Source organism: Oreochromis niloticus, linkage group LG11 (assembly GCF_001858045.2).
Source record: "Oreochromis niloticus isolate F11D_XX linkage group LG11, O_niloticus_UMD_NMBU, whole genome shotgun sequence".
In the NCBI taxonomy this organism is placed as follows: domain Eukaryota; kingdom Metazoa; phylum Chordata; class Actinopteri; order Cichliformes; family Cichlidae; genus Oreochromis; species Oreochromis niloticus.
In genome coordinates, this window is record NC_031976.2 from 6,217,796 (window position 1) to 6,238,840 (window position 21,045).

The 21,045-nt window shown below is 39.2% G+C and overlaps 1 protein-coding gene across 8 annotated transcripts in view; it reads right to left on the minus strand.

The window, feature by feature from the left end:
* Nucleotides 1-21,045, minus strand: part of vps13b (vacuolar protein sorting 13 homolog B) — a 300,414-nt gene that overhangs the window by 245,533 nt on the left and 33,836 nt on the right. For all 8 annotated transcript variants that reach the window (XR_003222193.1, XR_003222194.1, XM_005456766.4 and 5 more), the window contains exons 6-15: nucleotides 20,377-20,558; nucleotides 19,537-19,711; nucleotides 14,661-14,920; nucleotides 10,859-10,954; nucleotides 8,271-8,393; nucleotides 7,655-7,792; nucleotides 5,795-5,882; nucleotides 3,720-3,905; nucleotides 1,641-1,810; nucleotides 323-517 (exon numbers count right to left, since the gene is read on the minus strand). Coding sequence is in view for 6 of the 8 variants with exons in the window: in XM_005456766.4 (XP_005456823.1) it covers nucleotides 323-517; nucleotides 1,641-1,810; nucleotides 3,720-3,905; nucleotides 5,795-5,882; nucleotides 7,655-7,792; nucleotides 8,271-8,393; nucleotides 10,859-10,954; nucleotides 14,661-14,920; nucleotides 19,537-19,711; nucleotides 20,377-20,558 (1,613 nt within the window). In the remaining 2 variants the exon portion in view is untranslated. The remainder of the gene's footprint in view (nucleotides 1-322; nucleotides 518-1,640; nucleotides 1,811-3,719; nucleotides 3,906-5,794; nucleotides 5,883-7,654; nucleotides 7,793-8,270; nucleotides 8,394-10,858; nucleotides 10,955-14,660; nucleotides 14,921-19,536; nucleotides 19,712-20,376; nucleotides 20,559-21,045) is intronic.

A 21,045-nucleotide genomic window follows, 5' to 3' on the forward strand; every position in this document is an offset into this window, starting at 1 on the left:
GACATTCGCTCAGTTTTCATATACTGTTAATGAGCCTGATTGCCCTTAACTTAGCATCAACTGTGTCCTTAATGGCAACAAGAATGATCTTAATCTGAATCAAATTCAATTTTAATTCAATTTCGCTTATATACCACCAAATCACAACAATCAGATAACCTCCTGTGTTGAAACACTTGGTGACAGTGGGAAAGAAAAACAAACTTTTAACAGGAAGAAAATTCCAGCAGAACCAGGCTCAGGAAGGGACACCCATGTGCCGCTACTGGTTTGGGGGTGAGGAGAGAGAATACTATAGAGTGCAGAATATTCTCATACTTGCCTTGAGGTAGAGGTGTGCATAGCAGTGATGTAGCAGGTTGTCAGAAGGCTGGCTGAGACTGCTGACAGTGGTTACCAGCTCTGGGGCATACATTGGCACAGAGTGTTCAAAATTCACCCTTTCCACTTGGAATTGGACTGAAGGTAGTGGGCGCACTGGCTGAAATTCTGCCACAGAGACCAGACATGGTGCCACCTGGACAGTTGAAAATATAGAAAGGTTTAACAATTATTGTCAGTGACAACAAACATGCCACATATTGATCATACTGTTGTCCAAGTCAAAACCAACCAAACAACACCAACACCCGAGTAAAAATACTTCTACTTTGCATTAATTTCAATACTACAGTTTTGTTTCCAGAACAGTGACATCAGCTTTACGGTTAACAACTCCTGTTCATCTCCTTCCACCTTTTCTTACTGCTATAAATTTCAAACTTGGATTCTCAGTAAGGAGACTTGTCATCGGCCTGGAATGATGCAGCGGCTGTCCCTGTGTGTTTCATCTTACAGTGGTGCAGCTACAGGTGGACTGGCCCTGTCCTCTACCAGCTCAGAAGTGATCAGAGATCACAGGGCTTTTCCTTGCTTCGGAGAAAACGACAGTCAAAAGCCACCTGCCCTTATTCTTAGATTTTGTCCCCAAGCTAGCCATGCCATGATCAAAGCAATGTCTACTTATGGCTCTGTACCCAGCTATAATATGCGGAGCAGGCTAGGTTAGTCAATCCTACGTACCTATATTTACCACATTCTGCATGTGCATTTATGTGACCAGGTTTTTGATTTTGAGCTAAACAGATGCTCTCACATTATCTTATGGAAGCTATCTCCCAGGTATACAGCACCATACCCTTTGCTTCCCTGTATGAAAGCACATTCTACCAGGGGAATGGCAACCTCACTGGCCCTTTTCATCATGGCACACTTTTGTTCAGTTCTATTTTTTGGGTGTGACAGCCCCTTCAGTAGCTGATTCAGCCCTTTCTGCTGGGTCTACCATGCATTAGTCTGTTGTTGGTCCGAGTCCGGTTTGGTGGCTGTTCTGCAGGGTGTGTATCTATGTCCAACACTATATGTGTTCAACCAAGTGAACTGACTGAAAGGGAAGTGTTTTGTCTATAACTTCTGTTCTCTCAAGGAGAGGAACGAGGTATGACAGCAGGTTGCCCTGTCATGCAGCTGGGCTTGGTGAACTGAGGGCTATCAAACTAACAGTGAGGAGTGTACATCATCAGATGAGGCTGTGCATATGTCATTGTAGGTCTTCTGACTTGATGTGGTGTGGTGTGAATTGAATTCACTATTGGCACTACCTTGTGTCCCATGATGACAGGCATTAGTGTATGTAGAAGGTTGAACTCTGCCATTGAAACAGTGACTGAGACTTGGAGCAGAGTGAGACAAGTGAGTCGAGTTGGGATGAATTCCTCCAAATGTGAGATCTCTTCTGGAGTAGCTGGACCACTGTTCTCTTCAGTCATTTCTGGAGAAATAATGCCACGATAACAAGAAACATGTCAGCTTTGAAAAAACAACTTAACATAATGTAGAGATAACATTCTAAGTATTAATACTAAAACAGCTGTTTTTCTAACCATAAGAATGCAACCTGTAGTGCATTACTTGAAATAATAGTAAGGGAGTGGGAAAAGCCAAAGACATTTGGATTCGAGACCCAAAACCGTTTTACAGTGGAAAGGGTTAGCTGTAAAGAACACCAATTTCTTTGAGTGGGTGCCATTCCTCTCCAGCCACTGTGCTCCTCTCATAGCATTAAAACAACGAAAAGGTCTTTTCCAACAAAAACCACCAACTCAAACACTAAATAAAAGAGACGTGGACTATAAAAGTGCTGGCATCTACATGTGCTATTCATTACAATGGCTGTTTCCCAGTAGCATTCTTTTTGAACTATTTCATAAAACCACTCATTCTGTCAATAACCAAAGAAATACCCAAAGAGGCAAGAAAAAAAGTTAAATAAGTCAACATGAACCAGAGGCTACTAAGATCAATACTCACAGTAAGGAGTGACCAGCGCAGTGATCCACTAAACCAGGGTCAAAGGCAGACCAAACCTGAACCCTTTGCTATGGCCTTGGGTCTGGTCCCACGTATGGGCCAGTTTCAGCTCTGTGGAGGTTCTGTTGGGCTAAATTTCCAACTACAAGGTGGGCTCGGAATTTGATCTCAAAGCTGCTTTGATCTTTGGCCTAAAGCTACACCATTCAGCTTGATCTAGTACTGCTATGTCCAATCAATTCATATGCCAGGGCTCAAGTCAATACCCACAGTGAACATTTAAATTACAACACAGACGGAGCTCCCATGATGCACAGAAACATGACTATGGACACTAAAAATAATGCAAAAAAGAAAACATAACATAACATAAGTATATTGCTGTCTAGAAATATCCTGTTCTAGCTCTAGTTCTTAAAGTCCTGTTACTTTTATTGTTCTTTTATTGTTTTTAGACCATGTAAAGAACTTGTATCCAAATGAGCAAACTAAATGTAGTTTACCTTCCCAACAGGGCAACATGAAGCCAATTCAGCATCCATTTATAGCTAGTTTTGGGAAGGAAAGCTATTAAGTTCTTGGCAATGAATATAAAAAGGATCACATACAAAAAGGACAGGATAAGTTGCTATAGATGCAAACTTCGTCCAATCAATAATACATACTAGCTGTAATGTTTCTGACTACGAAACAGAGAGATAGAGCTTTTATTTAAGGTACCAGACTGTTTAAAGTGTTGGGTTCTGCATAGCTAAATCATAATTTATTGTAACAAAATGATGAATGGTTGCTATTACTCCTTCTGTAATAGCAACCTTGACTTCCTCTTATCTCCTCTCAATCCCCCCCTCAGAGGCTCCAACTATACTGACCCTCGAGAGTACAAACACTTATAGAAACAGGAAGGAACACGCTGACCTACTCCGAAAGACAAAAACTGCTACAGTAATTACACCATCATCTATTATCTATCACAGATGCTGAAACAACCGAAACCTACGGATGTTATCATTTCACAAAAATCTTTTGCAAAAGAGTTATTGCTACAGATATTACACACAGACACACATTCCATGTTCTTTCACAACATCCCAGGGATGAGCTCATCAATAGCTGTGCAGGGATGATCACTAACAAAAGGTGTTTGGCTTAACCTCCCTTATGTGGTTCAAAAGGTCACTACTTTCATGTACAGCTGTGTGTTGAAGAATGGGTTGTGCAAGGAAATAACAATACGATGAGAATATTATAAAGTGAAAACTGTTACAGTTTCTGGTCACCGAACAGTATGACAAAGAGATGCGAGTAAAATACCAGACCAGAGAAGGTATATTTTTTAAATATATATTTGCATAATTTTGATCTCTGACCTCGTTGTGCTTTGCAGTAGGGTTCATACTCGTGGTCCATGGCACAGGTGACCATCTTGAGAATGCGATGGATGGCGCTGCTATGCAACCTGATGTCTAAAGGTCCTACCACCAGCCTCTTGATGGATGTCTCTTGAACTGCAGGCACTACCTCTTCTATGCTCATCCCAGAGAAATCCTGAGAGCCTACAAGTGGAAATAGACATATATACATAACCTGATTAAAATATATAATGTATGTACTTATAAACTTAAGGACTCTTGTCTCAGTCAACAAAATTAACACATATTTTCAGCTTTCATACATATAAGGTTTTTTTTGTCTGTTTGTTTTACATTAATATTTAGCCAGAAACATTTTTCCCATATCTCATTTCTTAATGAAGTATAAATATAGAATATTGTCATCTGTTGGGCATAAACCCAAAAAAGATAGATGTAGTGTAATGCAGCAGCAGGAGGCAGCTCACATAGCCGTGACCCACAGAAATGATGAATATTCCAAATGTCCACTTCCCTCCAACAGCTGTCCCTTCATTCATCGCAGGCCCCTGTTCCAGAGGTCCACTTAAAAGACTCAACTCTCTCGCAATAAAAAAGCAGAAATTAAAAATAAAGGAAGGGGGTGGATGAATGGCAGTGAGGGAGGAAAAGGACAAAGGGTCACAACTGGCTTTATTCCCATTACATTCCACCACTGTACTTGAACATTAGTACAGCTCAGAGTCAACAATGCGAATGTAACTTTTTTTTTTTTTTTTTTTTAACTCAAAGCAATGAGGGTGTAACTTCCACTAAATTTTGGAAATTTAAAAAGGGCAACAGGCAATGCCACTTCCCCTTCCCTTCTGTGAGATTTGGCTGCAATGGATTAAGCCTAATATCGACCATATGGCTGCAGTTAGAACGGTCATTGGAATGATGAGGAGGCTGAAATTAGCTAGGATTTAGACTATTTAAAAGTGTCTCAATTTCCAAAGATTATAAAAAAATGTTTTTAATCTGCAGCGTGACTCTAATGTGAAGTCAATGGTAAGAGTGACCTGGGTCGGTTACTATTTCAGTTGACTCAGAGTTTATGTTAGACCTGTGGCAATGCAGACTAATTTGTTTAGTTGACACTGGATCTGGTCCGTATCCGTGAAGAACAGAAACACTAACAGAAAAGAAGCATTCCAACTGGCAAGGGTAACCACAGGCATCCCAAAGAGACTGACACTTATCCTGCCGTCAGAAATGACTTTGACAGCTCAGAATGACAGTATCAATGTTTTTTTTTAATTTAGATTATTATCTGTAGATGACAGCAGCTGAGGAAACAATAGCCAAGTCATGAAAAGCTAAAATGAAACACAAAAAAAAAGAGGGCAGTACGTAGAAAAACACAGGTGACATACTCCATATGAATAAATAAATACTTTTTGAGTTATTGAGTTTGTTTAACCAAAGCCAGTCATTTCTACTTTATAAAGCATGATAACCTAATAGCATTTGCATATCAATCACGGCCAGATTTTAATAAAAAAGTTAGCATTTTGCACTGAAGGAAGCATTCCTTATCTCTCAATGTGATTGTCAGATATTCCTAACTTGGAAAAACAACACTGAAAGTTGCAGCTAAAGAATGAGGAACGCTGTCTGTCTTAAGGCTTCTGCCAGGAAGAGTGACATCTAATTAGGCAAGAGAGGTCTATTCACTTTCTCAAGAGCTTACAGGTAAAGAGACAGAGGGAAAACAGTGTTTCAACAAGCACCAGGGAGAGAGAAACTCAAATATGTGTCAACACAGACTAAACACTTCTGACAGTTGCCCTCCAGGTAAGTTTAGGGTGAGAGTGAGGACAGAAAGGGTCAAGGACCAGGTGGCTGTGACTGAAACAAGACAAGCTCTTTCTTCAAGTCTCCATGGGGCTTGTTTGACAGGGAGGAGAGACGAAAAGAGATGGAAAGAGCGAAAGAAAGAAAGGGTGAACCAGGCAGAGAAAATGGGAACATGACAGATAAAAAGAAAAAGAGAGAAGAGGTGGCAAGGTGACCAAACAAGCTCTGCGAGGGAGAATGAACTAGAACAATACCTTTGCCACTGCTGTCCTCCATTGTGTAGAGATAATCCATGTAGAAAGCACCGAAACGGTGCATGCCCGCTATCTCTGTATAGGTCTCCTGTCAAACAAAAGTAGAGCTGGGTAAATATCGCAGTAAGGGAGCAAACAAGCAGATAGCCTTAAAGAGTGGCAATGACTGGGGTCAAGGGAGATATGGTGGTGGGGGTCAAATTAGAGATAAAGAGTTACTGAGCACTGATCCACTTAGCTGGATATTTAGAGGGTTTTTTGTTTGTTTGTTTGTTTTAGGGAAGTCCGTAATATTACATGTATTAAAAGTGTTAACTTAGTCTGGTTTCTTTGACTGATTTTTTCGTGCAAAAAGCAGTACGTTCAGTCAGAATAACGACGCTTAAATAAGGAATTGACCAGATACCAAGTCTATTATTTATTGAGTAAAAGGCTACTGATAAAAGAAATTGAAAGTTTCCTCATTCAGCTGGATATATGCCAAAGGAAATATATATCTTATCTACTTGATGATAAGACTTTTTCCTAACAAATCAAAGCTGTATGACTGTGATTATGGTTGATGTGGTCATTATGAAAATTGTGAAATGTTATTCATAATTTATTGTACAAGCTATTAACGGCACACAATGAACCCGTAAGCAAAAAGTCTGCAGAACATAATTGATTATTCATAATAACAATGAGCTTTGTAACTTAGTTACACAACAATTGAATTAATGTTTTAAAAAAAAACCTATAAAAAAACTTTGAGGAAGACCTCATCAGTTTTGTTTTTTTAACCACATAAGGCCTACAGTCCATGCAAAGAAGAACATAGTGGAAACAGAAACAGATATACACCCCACTGAGAAAAATCCCAGCTGGTCACATCAACCTGAGTGACAAAGCTAACTACTAAAGCATTCTTACATAGCCATGCTATTTATTTTAGGTCATTATTTACAAATGAAAATGAGATATAGGATAAAAACATCCAATTTATCTCATTTTAACTACCTGGGAGTTAGTGTATCGGTCACGGCTCACCATCATTAGTCTGCAGGTCAAGAACCACTGACCTTGTCTTCCACAGTATTTTTATATTTCTACACCACACTAAACCACTGATAAACACTCAGAATGAGTGAGCAAGCAGGAAACGGAGAGAAAGAATTACACAGGCCCCCCTTACACATTTAACACCCCACCCCAAACATGCCCACAGTTTCTCTCAACGGAGATTTCAGACGAGCCTTATCGGGCAGGCAGGTTAATGAGTAATATTTATTAGGAGGTCCCTAATAGCTCTTGCATTCTTATGGATCAAAGCCATGCTGGTTTCAAAATCACTAATGAATCAACATTGAAACCTTTGAGTTGTAGGCTTTATGCATGAAGAGATGGATGGCTGGATTTCCAAACAATTGCGTCATTGAGGGTCATGAATATTTCAAAGTAGAGTCAACACTTGAGCTGTAAAGGCTGATGAAGTGAGCTGAGTAATCAGAATGATGGCTTCAGCAGCACTACTTAGACAACCAAAAGATTCCTCTACTACACTAAATTAGTATTACTATTTTTTAATAGATCAATTCAACTTTTGTAGAAGAAACAAACAATATAAAAATATATAAATGTTAAATATAATTAAATTATACTCTATTCAAAGAGTAAAGGCTGTTTCTTTTTTGGGTGCATGCTATAGGTGCTTCACTTAATTACGACTGTGTAAATGACCAGCAAAGGTCAGAGTTTTGTTCCAGCCATATTGCATCTGAAACACATAGTCTGCTACGGCGTTTTGTCCATTTTTCCCAGAAAGACGGGGGGGGGGGGATATTTTGGGGTAAAATAGCACAGACTTCTGGTTATTGCGACCTTGTGATTAGCAGCATCCAAGATAAACTCAGCCCTGACTCCATTGTTCTCTGGGCTTCGATAGTCAAAAAGAGAGTTGGTGAGATACGTCATTCCTTTACTACTGAGACTGTCCCCACAGCTGAAGAACACTGCATCCTGCACACAAAATGAGAAATTCAAAGACAAATGTGAATAGCAAAGAGGACAGGTTTCAGGCTGAAGAAACATTACAATCCATACAACAAACAAAATTCAGAAAGATTTTTTTTAAATAAAATGTTTATATATGCATCAAACACCTAAAAAGCAATATCTGATTATTTATTTCATATTCATAAAAAAAGGAAAAGGCTCAGTTGACCCCACTATTGATTTAATATAGCAAAAATGCTAATTTTGTTAATATATATTATAACATATTATATTATATTCCGTTCTATTTTTTAAAAAAAGGGGACCTTGAACTTTACTAAAAACAAATTTATCACAATATTTTAACCTCTTCCTGACAGTGGAGGCTGCTGCGACATGGCTTGAGTGTTTGGGGCTATTTAAATTCTTTTAGTATTTCTCAAAGTTCCTATAATTTTACCTAGTTAACATTAATGTGATCTTTTAAAAATACTTTCTTCACCTCTTCACGGCGGTTCATGTTTTCCTCAAAATCTCGTACACCCATGATGCTTTTCAGGCAAAGTGCCCGACATCCCACAAAGCCGATTTGGCAATCAAAGAAGGGCTCCCCCATCATGAGCACCTGAAATAAAACCCAAAGAAAGACTCAACTCAGATTTAACACCAAGAACACAGTGTGTATATATATATATATATATATGTATGTGTGTGTGTGTGTGTGTGTGTGTGTGTGTGTGTGTGTGTGTGTACTATGTTTAGATATCTTTGTGGGGACCAAGAACTGGAATTTTACTATACTTATGGGGACCAACAGCCCTTATGGGGACAAAATCCCAGTCCCCATGAGTTTGAAGGTGTTTTTGAGACTCAAAATGTGGTTTTAGTGTCAGGGCTGCAACTAGGTTATGCTTAGGCTAAGGGTTAGGCATTCATTTTTAATGATTAGGGTTAGGGTGCGCGGCAAGGGAAAGCATTATATCAATTAGATGTCCCCACAAGGATATGAAAATACAACTGTGTGTGTGTTTGTGTGTCTTTGTCTTTTAATAGAATAATTGATTATAATAAACAATAATAACTTTACTAAATGATGAGGGAATTTGTTTGTTAATCTGCAGAAGTCTCTGCCAAGAGGACACCAGGCATCTATGGGCCTTAAAACAATCAACTGACACCAACGGGAATAAACAACAGAAGAGTTCAATAATTCACAGATGTTCTTTGACCAACTTAACTACTACATTATTATAGATTTTAAATGTATAATGTAGTGTTGACAAAATAGTGGATACCAAGACTAGTCATGCTATACTGGTTTGTGGTTATATTGAGGTTGCGGGCTCATTTTGTCATGATTTTAAAAAAAAAGAAAAAAAAAAAAAAAAAAAAGAGTAGCAAGGCAGCTTCTCTTTTTGACTGAGAGTGATGCATATTTGAGTGCGGTAGCAGTCCAGCAGCTACTACAACCACAAAGGTGTGGTTTTCCTTCTCTTCTCTCTGTGTCTTTGCTTTACCCAGCAGATAGCTAAACAGAGAATCTAATAAAACATTTTATGTTTCCCCATACAATTATTATAAGGCCTAGTTTCCCCTTTTTTGCCAGACACCCCCTTTCCTTTCAACACTCATATTTAGTTCTAGTTCAGGCTGCTCGACCTCTCTCGTTGAGACTAGGCATAAATTATAAAAATTGGAACTGGAAAACTCTGTTTTTCACACCTGGTAGAAATCTCGGGGGCACAAAACCCCTTTCTTACTCCAACCAGGTAATCAGAGAAAAGGGTTTAAAAAATATTTTCAATGAGGGAAAATGGGTAAATCATCAGACGTGGGCTTGATTCAGACTCCAGTGTGTGTATAAGAAGCTAAGGATTAGTGAGTTGGCAAGGCTTTGTTCATGTACTCTTGGAGAGATTTAACAGGAACTTCAGACAAACTGTGACTAATGAGTAAGTAACTAAATAGTATCTTTACTGATCTTCCCATGCTGTGATAGGTAACAAAGCTGCTGAGGATAAAATTCAGAGTGAATAATAGTAAATGTTGCCACTGTTGTGGAACAATTCATGATGGGGCCTGAAATCTACATCAGGATAAAAACTTCACATTTTCCTTAATAATAAATGCACAGAATTTAAATCAAATAAATCAAATCACTTTTATTGTCACGTCACATGTGCAGGTACACTGGTACAGTACATGCGAGTGAAATTCTTGTGTGCGAGCTTCACAAGCAACAGAGTTGTGCAAAAATACAATGACGTAAAACAAGCAAAATATAAGAATTGCTAAATCTGAGTGTAATAAATATATGTACAATATAAGAGTGTATGCATTACTGGATGTGTATACTAAATATCCATCCATCCATTCGCTTCTGCTTATCCTTTTCAGGGTCGCAGGGGGCGCTGGAGCCTATCCCAGCTGTCATAGGGCGAGAGGCGGGGTACGCCCTGGACAGGTCACCAGTCTGTCGCGAGGCCAACACACAGGGACAGACAACCATTCGCACTCACATTCACACCTAGTGGCAATTTGGATTATCCAATTAACCTATCCCCACAAGCTGCATGTCTTTGGACAGTGGGAGGAAGCCGGAGTACCCGGAGGGAACCCACGCAAACACGGGGAGAACATGCAAACTCCGCACAGAAAGACCCCGGCCTGATGGTGGAATTGAACTCAGGACCTTCTTGCTGTGCGGCAACAGTGCTAACCACCGTGCCACCGTGCTGCCCTAAATATGTTTTTGTTTTTTTGTTTTTTTACGTGTGTGTGTGTGTGTGTGTGTGTGTGTGTGTGTATACATATTTTACAAATTAAATAGATTAAACAATAAAATAAAATATATAAAATATACAGAGGTTGGTAGTTGAGACGTGCAAAACAAGTGGCATTTACTTTCTATTCTCTCATTTCTACAATGACAATATCAATTAAAAATTACAATATGCAGATAACTCATTAGCTAAAAATTGTAACAGTTTAGTGTAACTGAGTATGGATTAATTCATATCTATCTCCGTTAAGCCCCACAACAATGCACTACATCACAAATGATAGGGGAAACTATAAACTTAAACTTACCTCAATCGTGATTCCCTCTTGCTCTAGACATAGGACTTCCTTGGATTTGACCTTTTGAGGACTATAGTAGCTACTCTCTGACTGGGTCTCTGTCAACTAAGAGAAAAATAAAAATAAAAATAAAAAGACTAAATATAATTTATACATAAACAAAAAAAAGTACAAGAAAATAATATTTTAATTTTTTTCATCTTCTTTTTTTAATTAAACAGTGATATACTTGGTGTCCCCCAAAAATTAAAGTATTGGATTATGAATACTGATGTCTTAAATAGTTCACCTGCCGTGATTTGGCAGGATCAAAAAAGAACTGCAGTGATAAAATTGAAATAATAAAATTAGATGAGACAAAGGCCAGTTGATTTGACTGCCTCAAAATGTTAGCAGAGGACATTAACGGTTTCATCGACAGTTAAAACAAATGCATGATTTGAAAAATAAGCAAAGGCTTTGGAAGTGTCAGATGTGAAGAACTAGAGAAAAATAATGCTTAAAACCACCAACAACGGCATCCGAACAAGATTTTCTTAGATTAGAGACTAGATGCTAGCTGTAGTGCTGTTTGGATTCCAAGAACATTCATCAACCCACAGGACATTCCCTCTTTGCTTTTGGACGAGACTCTGGCTTTAGTGGGATGACTATAAAACTATGACTAAAGCGATTCACATACCAAGGGGAAAATGAAATGTGCAATTTATTGTATTTGTAAACTGACTATAAAAGGGGAATGGTTCAGCAGAATATTAATTTTGGTTGTTGAGTAATAGTGGAAGTACAGAGGAAGAGACAAACTGAGCACCTGGTCAAAACAGACCAGGCTTAAGGGCCACTGGGGAATTTCTCACTCACTTCTTTGGCTTAATATTTCAAACAGTGATGTAGCCTGGCCAGTATGTATACTGCCTTAGAGTTGAGCACTATGATCACACAGGTGTGAAATATCCCCGCTCTGTGAGTACAATCAATGTCTGCCAGCTAAGAATATATATATTGCACCACATAAGCTCATGAACATCTCTCCATATATCCTTAAGTAGAGCTGAGAAGCACTGCGTGACAGCCAGCAGACAGAGTGAGCACCTGGTCAAAAGTAGTTGGCCGGGGTGAGAAGGGTTCAACGCAATGCTTCTGAGGTTGGCTACTTTCAAAACGGTGGGTGTAGTGCAGAATGTGCAGACCCTAACCCATTCAACAGGAAGCAGGTGTAGAGGAAAAAGCAGCTGTGCCCTATTATCCATACTGATGGAGCAGACTCTCTCGCCCTCATTCCCTTCCCCTTTTTTCAATTTTGATGGTTTAATCACGTGCAGGGGCCACCTGACTCCAACCTGAGAGTCCCAGTGAGTAATGGCAAGATCTGTCTGCCCAGATCAGCGGACAGTGGCACTGACAGTAAATCACTGCAAATCAGCAGACAAACCTTATGAATGTACATCCAATAAGAATATAGAATTTCTCAATCTAGTCTGGTGGGGCATTTCTGACTGTACCCAAGTCTGAAATAACACAGCTGACAGAAGACGGGTTAGCAGCACAAATACACAAAGCTGCTGCTGCCAATATCTTTCCTCTAAAGTCACATTTATTATTATTCAGAGTAGAATGGAATCAAGTTATTCTCTATGAGGTATCTTTAAAATGTAAAAACAGTGAACACTGTCCTTGTAACATGGATCGATCACTGGTTTGGTTTTAAAACCAACTGTGGAAGCAACTGAATTCAATTATTGGCTCAATAATTAAGTAAAAAAAAATCTAAAGAAACAATGTTTCTTCAAATGAAAAATGGCATGAGGTCTGGCATGTAATGAGAGTTTGGCAAGTATGCAAAAGTAAAAGAGGGGAACAAATGGTCAGTGCTAAACTATGCATTATGTGAGTAAAAGTCATTAAATTACACTGCCAATTTTTCTAATCAAAGAGATCTGAGGAGTAATGCGTCAGCAATCTAAAAATACCTCTCTGATTTCACATTCATGTCAAACTCAGGTTCAAGCAGTGGCTGTTCAAAGACATGAAAATTCCTTCATACTAAATACTTCCTTGTAGGAAAGAGACAAGAACGCTTTAAAAACCATCCTTTCAGCTGTGTGCAATTATTGCAGACGAGAGGCAATTAATTGATTAAAAGAACTCAAACAATACAGGAACAATTTAAACATTATTAGAAAAACACCAAGGTCTGTTTGGCCTGAGACAAACCTCCCTTTTACTGATCACACACCGTCAAGTAATATACGTTCTCGCACACAAACACATGCACACACATGCATACACACACACACACACACACACACACAAACACACACACACACACACACACATACAAGACAAGTAATGTGATCTAAAGTGCCTGAATCTGACAGGAAACACAGATGAATTCCAACTATTCTGAGTGAGCAGGCAGGATTAAAGCTTGGGGTCGATTTCTGAATAGTCATCATACCATGTATAATGTTTAAAACATTAATGTGACCCGAGACGCCAGTTAGCGGTTATACTGCCCTCCCCTATACCGCACACAGAGACACAAAGAGGATTGGGGCTTCCTGAGGATCAAGCAGTTTTTGAGAGTTAAAATGAAACTGACCATAAAATTAAAATATGCAACTGTGTGGTGGCCAGTGAGAGTGACAGTAATGCACTGAAGACAAAAAATTCTAATATAAAGGCATCCTAAAGGTAGAAATCATAACAGATTCTGGACAGACTGGTTCTTTTACACTGGCAGAGTAGCAAAAAAATTACCTCATATCCGAAATGTATGAAAAGCAAGTCCCCCACAGCGAAAGCTTTCAATGTAAAATAAGTTAACAGAAGTAAAAGCATTATTCAAGGGTAGGGAGTACGGTTTTGAGCTCTGTGCATATTTTCTCTCTTTGTAACAACTATACAAGGGGTGATGTAGGGGGAAAAAAATCACAGATGCAGATACTGATAAGGCCTAAAGTAAGGATTGTGGTTGCTTTATTGACAGGTGTGCCACAGGCAGCTGTAGCCACAGGCAGCTGTCTGATAGGCCTCACCTTCAATATTTCGAGTGACTAAAATAAACCTCTCGACCCTGCTCATGATGTTGGTGCAGTTTGGAGCATTTCTCTGGAAAAATATATAGGTTCCTGTGTGGCACGGATCATAAAGCAGTTTGTGTTTCATTTCTGCTAAGTGAAATTCTAGTATTTTACTTGACTATACTCAGCGCTAACTAGCTAGCATGCAGGTCTGTGCATTGCACCCATACAATTTATGAATCCAACATTGAAATATGGTTACTTTGGCTCAAAAAAGCCAAAATAGCTTAAACTGAGGCTTTAAAATTGAGACTACAGAAGCCAATGGGTTACATATAGTCCATGACCCTTCATGGTCAGTACTTAGTAAAACCTCCTCTGGCAAATATCCTAGCTTGTAAATACTTTTTGTAGTTGTGAGGAGTCTTTCATTTCTTGTTTATGGGATTTTCTCTTATTCTTGTTTCAAATGCTTCCAGTTCTGTATTATTTTGATTGATATTTTGTTGGGAGGACTGAAGGCCATTCCAAAACTTTCAGCTTGTGCCGATTGAGGCTTGGTTAGAATCATTATACTGTTGTAGAGGCCATTCTCCTTTCATCTTAAGCTTTTTCTTTTTTCCTTACAGTGTGACGGTTACTTCCAGAATTTGCTAGTATTTAGTTAAATCCTTTGTTTTAAATGATAAATGGACTCTTGCTATATTACAAACAACAGCAGCGTCACAGGCTTAACACAAGTCCAATGAATGCTCAATCCACTCCTGTGGAAATGGACATATATTTACCTTGAAGGTAACAGAAGCTTTGGTGCAGTAGAAGCCTATGGAAACAATGGGGTCTTTGGGTGTGTGGTGTTGGGAGCTGTTGGGGATGCTTCCCGTCTCTTGCTGCTGGTAGAGACCATCCTCTCCTTCTTCCTCTGTGCTTACAATGGCTGGAACGAAGGACCAAGCCCAGGACACCCAACCTTGGTTTGGTTCATCAGGATTACCAGACTGTATGTAGAGGTCTTGGCTAGATCGCCTTTCCGTATCTACATCCATTCCTGAAGGAGATAAAAGTCTTAATTAGATATCATTTAAACATAAACTGAGGATTTTGCTGCAGCTGAATTGGCAACGGGAAAAGAGACAAATATATATATCAGCAACCCCCCCCCAAAAAAAAAAAAACAGTCACATAATTCCTTTTTAGCACACTTTTAATCAATTTAAAGTGGCAGTTTCTGAATACAAACTGGTTAAAGAGAGGGGAAACTTGCAGATAATGGAAGTGTCTGTATGCAGGGCGGCACAACAAATTCATTTACCCTTTCCTTCAGGGCATTTTAATTCTAACAAGTTGTTTCAGCTGTCAACAGAACACACAAAAACAGCAGAGAACAAGGAAGTTTCACAGTAGTTTCTGCCAATGCTCCAGCATGCAGGTGTGTAAGTATTTGTGGGTTACATGAACTCACTGCTGCATGAATTCCACAGAGCAAGAGGAAGTTCATTCCAGCAGAGGCCAGAGGGCAAAGGCTGTCAGCCAGCATCCTGACAGAGGAGGGCTTTGACTGGACCCAGTGGTCAAGGCAGTCTGTGCTGGACCCAACAGCACAGGCCAATTTCAGTTATGCGAGTGGTCAAATCACATGTTTGATAAGAAGCCAACAGACTAAAATGGAGGCCATGCAGAAGTCCAGGTAACTATGATCCACTAGCATAAACACAGCTTGGCTAGGAGTGTAGGTGAAACTTAGCAATAGTGTTAACTTTAAGTTTGGGAAGATGGGGTGGAGTCGACTAAAGCACTGGCTACTTTGTAGAAAATCCACAGAGTGGCAAGTTGTCGGGGTTGGTTTACAAAAACAACCAAAAGTCTTCACTTTTCTGCAATTACCATTTGAGGAGTCAAAAAACCACCATGGACCCATCCATTCCTGATCCTGACCCCTGAACTGGTCCCATCATGTATGTTTCCATACACATTGGGATAGAGGAAGCTGATGTCAATACATAAGAATGTGTAATTCCATTCCTTGTGGCCTCACGTCCTCTACGAGAAAACAATATTGTCCGTGAGGTCACAACTTAGGAATCCCAGAGGGTAAGGCGGTGAAAATTATGACATATTTTAATTAAATCTTTCACTTTGTGAATTGGCAGCTGGAAATCCCATGTTATGGCTTTTTTATCTGTCTTTCCATCCCAATCTCCCTGTCTGATTCCATCGCTCATTCCTTTTTTTGTTTTTACTCAAGGAAGCCTTTGAGGTGTCAGTTTAACAAGTTAAGCTCTTTCACTTCACGTCACAGCCTGACGAAGTCTACATTTGAATTACAAGGCAATCAAAATAAAAGCACAATCACCAATCAAGTGATCAAAACAGAGCAGCTTAAGGACACTTTGAAGTATTAAGCCAAAGAAGTGAGTGAAAAATTCCCAAATGGTGATGTAGTCTGGCCAGAATGTATGCTGCCTTGGCGTTGAGCACTATGACCACACAGGTGTGAAGTATCCCTGCTCTGGGAGTACGATCAGTGTCTGCCAACTAACAATGTATGTATTGCAGCACTCTATGAACATCTGTCCATATATCCTTAAGTAGAGCTCAGAAGCACTGCATGACAGTCAGCGTCATGGTTGATTTCTCTTAGTCCAGAGTCTTCAAGCAGCAGGGTAGGTCCAAGCTAGGAAAGGATTCGGTGTATGAGACAGTGACACAGAAAGCAAGTGGGAAAGTAGTAAAAAGAGGCAGTGCTCTCACAGGCCAGTAGATGTCCCTCCATGTTTATAGAGGGAGAGGTGGACTGTTACCTGACCATTCAGTGAAGGCTACTCCTATCTACTGATTGTGCAGGTGTTTGTGTAGACATGCATACATGTTAATACTCAATCTAAGCTTAACAGCTAACCACTGATGCAAAAAACACATACCATAGTGCAATGCATTCATAATGACGTTTTTTTTTTCATGACTGAACTTACATCATTTTTGCTACCAGCATGACATTAATATCATACTACTGTAAAAGCAATTTTAACTCTAATTGCAGAAACCACTAAACCACTAAATTCAATGGTCATCCCATGTTCACAGTAACATTACAAAAAAACGAAACAATGACTAAAAAAATGTCCTGTCATACCAATGTATTATCACTAGAGAGCTACTTGAGGTTAGTAACACTGACACAGCCTGTGGTTTCTGGTTGATTCCTGTGTGAAGGTCCTTTCCATTCAGCACACTTCAAGGGACATGGAGGCCAAGCCCTCCTACAAAGCAAACACTAAACACCAAGTCCCATCCACATGCACATATGATATTGGACATAAAGTATAAAGGCTCATGTATGTTACACAGAGATGCACACAACCTGCCACACTTCAGCAGCCACAGTCCTCGGTTCATAATTCTTCACATACTTCTTGAAACCATACAACTTTCACTGCTGTGACCAGCTGGTCCATCTAAGCATGTTAGTCATCTATGTTTCCAACCACTTAATTCTTTAGTGTTTTTCACAGACTTCACTGAATTTCAGACAGTAAGAAAACTAGCCATGTAATCCTAACCGAAGGGTTGTTTTGTTTAGTGACACACAAGTATCGCACAATCTTCACCTAACAAGCCTATTCATTAATGAGACATTGGCTCTTACCTAAAAGGGAACGATTCAAACAAACAACATGCAGCCACAGTGAATCATGGGCACATAAACACATTACAAGGCTTTTTCCACTTCAATAATTGGCAAAAAGAAAAACACCTTCACATGTGGGAAAAATTAATATTCCCTTTGATTTTTTTTTTTTTTTAAAACAGACCACTTAAGTCATGGCTTATTAATACATTACACAGTAGATACAGAATTTATTCCTTACACTCAACTCAATCTTTTGACCACATATATACACCCTCACACAAATAAACCTCATTTTATAAAAAAAAAAAAAAAAAACACTAGGAAAATTCAATCAGTGCAACAGTATCAGTTACAAAAGCCAACTCAAAGCAAGAGTAAATAAATGAAACGCACATACAGGCCAGTGGAACCAGAATATGTAGCAAGACTCAAGTAGCCTATGGGAAATCAATGAATGTTATGAAGTACTATGTACAATGTTGGTATCATATTCCAGCAATCATGTAACAATGACTGTTTCCTACAAACTATAACCCACGAACAATAAATATGCATGAAAGCCAATTGAGTCTCTACAAGTGTAGTGCTCCGACTCAATGTATGGCTGTCTGTCCTGGTTTGGAAAATTATATTTTGTCATTAGAAAGAATAAATCATTTTAGCCTTATTGTTCTTATTTTTTTCCAGGGGGGAAAAAAATCAGCTTTATTTCATAAATCTGAAATGCATACATTTAAAATCATGTTTATGAATATGTTTGGAGCCCTCTCAACACACACACCTACTTATTACAGTGCATATACACACAATTGCCCCCCTGCCCCCTCCAGCTTCTTCACTCTGACGATTACTTCCAGCATAACAAGATCTGGGGGTGCTCAGGTTCCAAGAGCTGGTCCCCTCTTGTATATTTTTGTGATGGGATACTAATTCATTCTCAGAGGCTCCGCATAGCAGTAGCATGACACCGACTCTTACATCTGGCATTGGACACTGAAATGGAAGCTGCGCCAACTTGCAACGAAAGTTCCAAGCCAAGAGGCAGGGAGCAAGTTAGAGCGAGCGAGGAAAGGGCCGTGTGTTGGGCTGTCTACGCTCCCCTCTGCCCACTACTTCTACTCCACCATAATTTGCTCCTGGTGCTAGAGAGGGTGATTTAGCCCAGAAGGACTTGACACTTCATCCAGCTCTATTTGGCAGGGATGAGGATGGGCATTTGGAGAGATGGGTGTTTAGGGGAAAAGGGATGTTTGGGTTTTTTTTAAAATAACCACAGTTATTCAAAGTATACTGTATAAATATATGTCAATGAGTGCAGTTTTGTGAGTGTTCAATTTTGTACAACGCAGTGTCTGCCTTTAAACAACTGCACCTATGCGTTTTGCTTCACAGCTGGACGTAAGCAGTGTGATTTACCATGTGCTCCAATTAGAAAGATAGAGGTGGGCCTGTGTTTGATTCAACCTTGTTTCTTCTCCTTATCCTGCTCTCTCCTGCTTCCAACCACATGGAGGTGATCAGGCCTGATGACAATGGTCTGTATCGAGTTATACGCTCCAGATTTTGTTTGTGGAAAAAGCAGGAGGAGCGCACACCATGGTCAAAGCGATGTTAAATGTCCCATTTAGGAACAACAGCAACATATAAAAAAGACAAAGCCCCTGATCGGAATAAGGCAACATGCAGAGTCATGGGATGACCATGCAGTAAGACCATGCAAAATTTTATTTATTTTGCTTTGTACGTCACTTGATTCAAACATGTTATGGGTATAAGAAGCATACTTAGCCACTGAAATGTTCATAGAGCAAAACATACGTATGCTTTAGCTGTTGTTAGTGATTAAGTCTAAAATTTAAATTCAATTAGCTATTAAAAAAAACATTGATAATGTCTTTAGAACTATTATGATACTGAATTTTTGTGGACAGCTCATACCAATTGGTCATAAACTTGTTTTAAACATAAAACAATAACAAACTAATCAAAGTGTTAGAGAATTACTGTTGCTTTCAATAAGAAATCTCACTCACCAGGTAAACTTGCTCCAGAATCCCTTGCATGCCCAGTGCCTTCTTCACCCTCATCCTCTTTGTGTGCTCCGATTTCCCCATAGTAAAGAGCAATGATTAGCTCTAAGATTCGTATAAACATGGGTAGCTGCTGATCGGTAATGGACAACTTCAGGCTCTCCACCATGGTATGGATCTGAAAAATAGTTAGCTATAAATTAGATTTTTACACGTGATCCGATTAATGTACAGATTTACATGAAACATACAGAACGCATCAATCACCTTCTCTTAGTACTTTTTAAATATATTTTTTTCTAAACAAATCTCAGTGTAGTAGAGCTTTTGTCTAAGTGTCCGCAGTTGTACAAAATGGTTGAAATTTCTTTAACAAATCTTTATTAAGGTGCTCAAAGTAGGATTAGTACATACTTTTTGGGGGTAGCCCAAAAAGTATGTAGTAACAGCACTAAATTCTAACACTGATTTTACTTGAGTCATGTCTCAGAACAATTATAATGTTACCTTAGATTTTCATGTAGGAAGTAAAATCTTCCCAAAACAAGCAGCTGTCTTCCACATATATCTAAAGTCACTGGCTGACAACAATTCACTGATATTAATCATTATCCTGCTATTGATGTGAGAACAGCTGCCCAAACAAAAGTCAGCTACATTAATCTTTGACATCTGTAAACTGTTAATAGAAATTTAAGTTTTTCCATCATATGAAATCTTTGGGCAACAGCGTATTGAAATTATATTAACCCCTAACATTTCCTTGCGTTTTAGGTTTTAGTTGAGCTTTGCTAAAAATGATGGCAGTTATAGAGTTATTCCTAAAATCACAGGCTGGCTCACTTTTATGACAGATGGGATCTTAGAGTTGATGTTGTCATATGTAAAATGGAGGCGTGTTCTGAAGGAGCATTTGTACAAGAGCGGGTCCTGGTAAAACTCAATCTTGCCGCTAGCATTCCGTTTGTCCAAACACACGGTGCAGTCGGCAAAGTTGATCAGTTTCCTTAGGACCAACTCTGGAGCTGCACAAAGAGAAAAGCAAGAGAAGAAGAGAGGATTAAAACAAAATTAAGTATCATTAAAAACAAACAAGTTAAATTATGCACACACTAACAGAGAGCAGCTCCTGACAGCAAATTCTCATTATCAGTGATCTAGTTAAAATAGAGGGCTATCTCAGAGAGTTTGTTTGTGTGTGTGTGTGTGTGTGTGTGTGTGTGTGTGTGTGTGTGTGTGTGTGTGTGTGTGTATGTCTTGGTTGGCCACACATCATCAGGTTCTCACTTGACACTGATTCACTTACCCTTGGCAGAATGATAACAGGATCTATTCCCAGAATTATTTCACTGTCTAAACAGTGCCAGTAACCATTACAGTAGTCACTAGCTGCTTTCAAGAAGTATGTGAAGAACACTTCCTCTTCCTCTTCCTAGCTACACCATGAACTTCATGGACACTTGAGTTGATATTGGACGATTCACATTAGCAGCCATTATTTTTCTAGACACA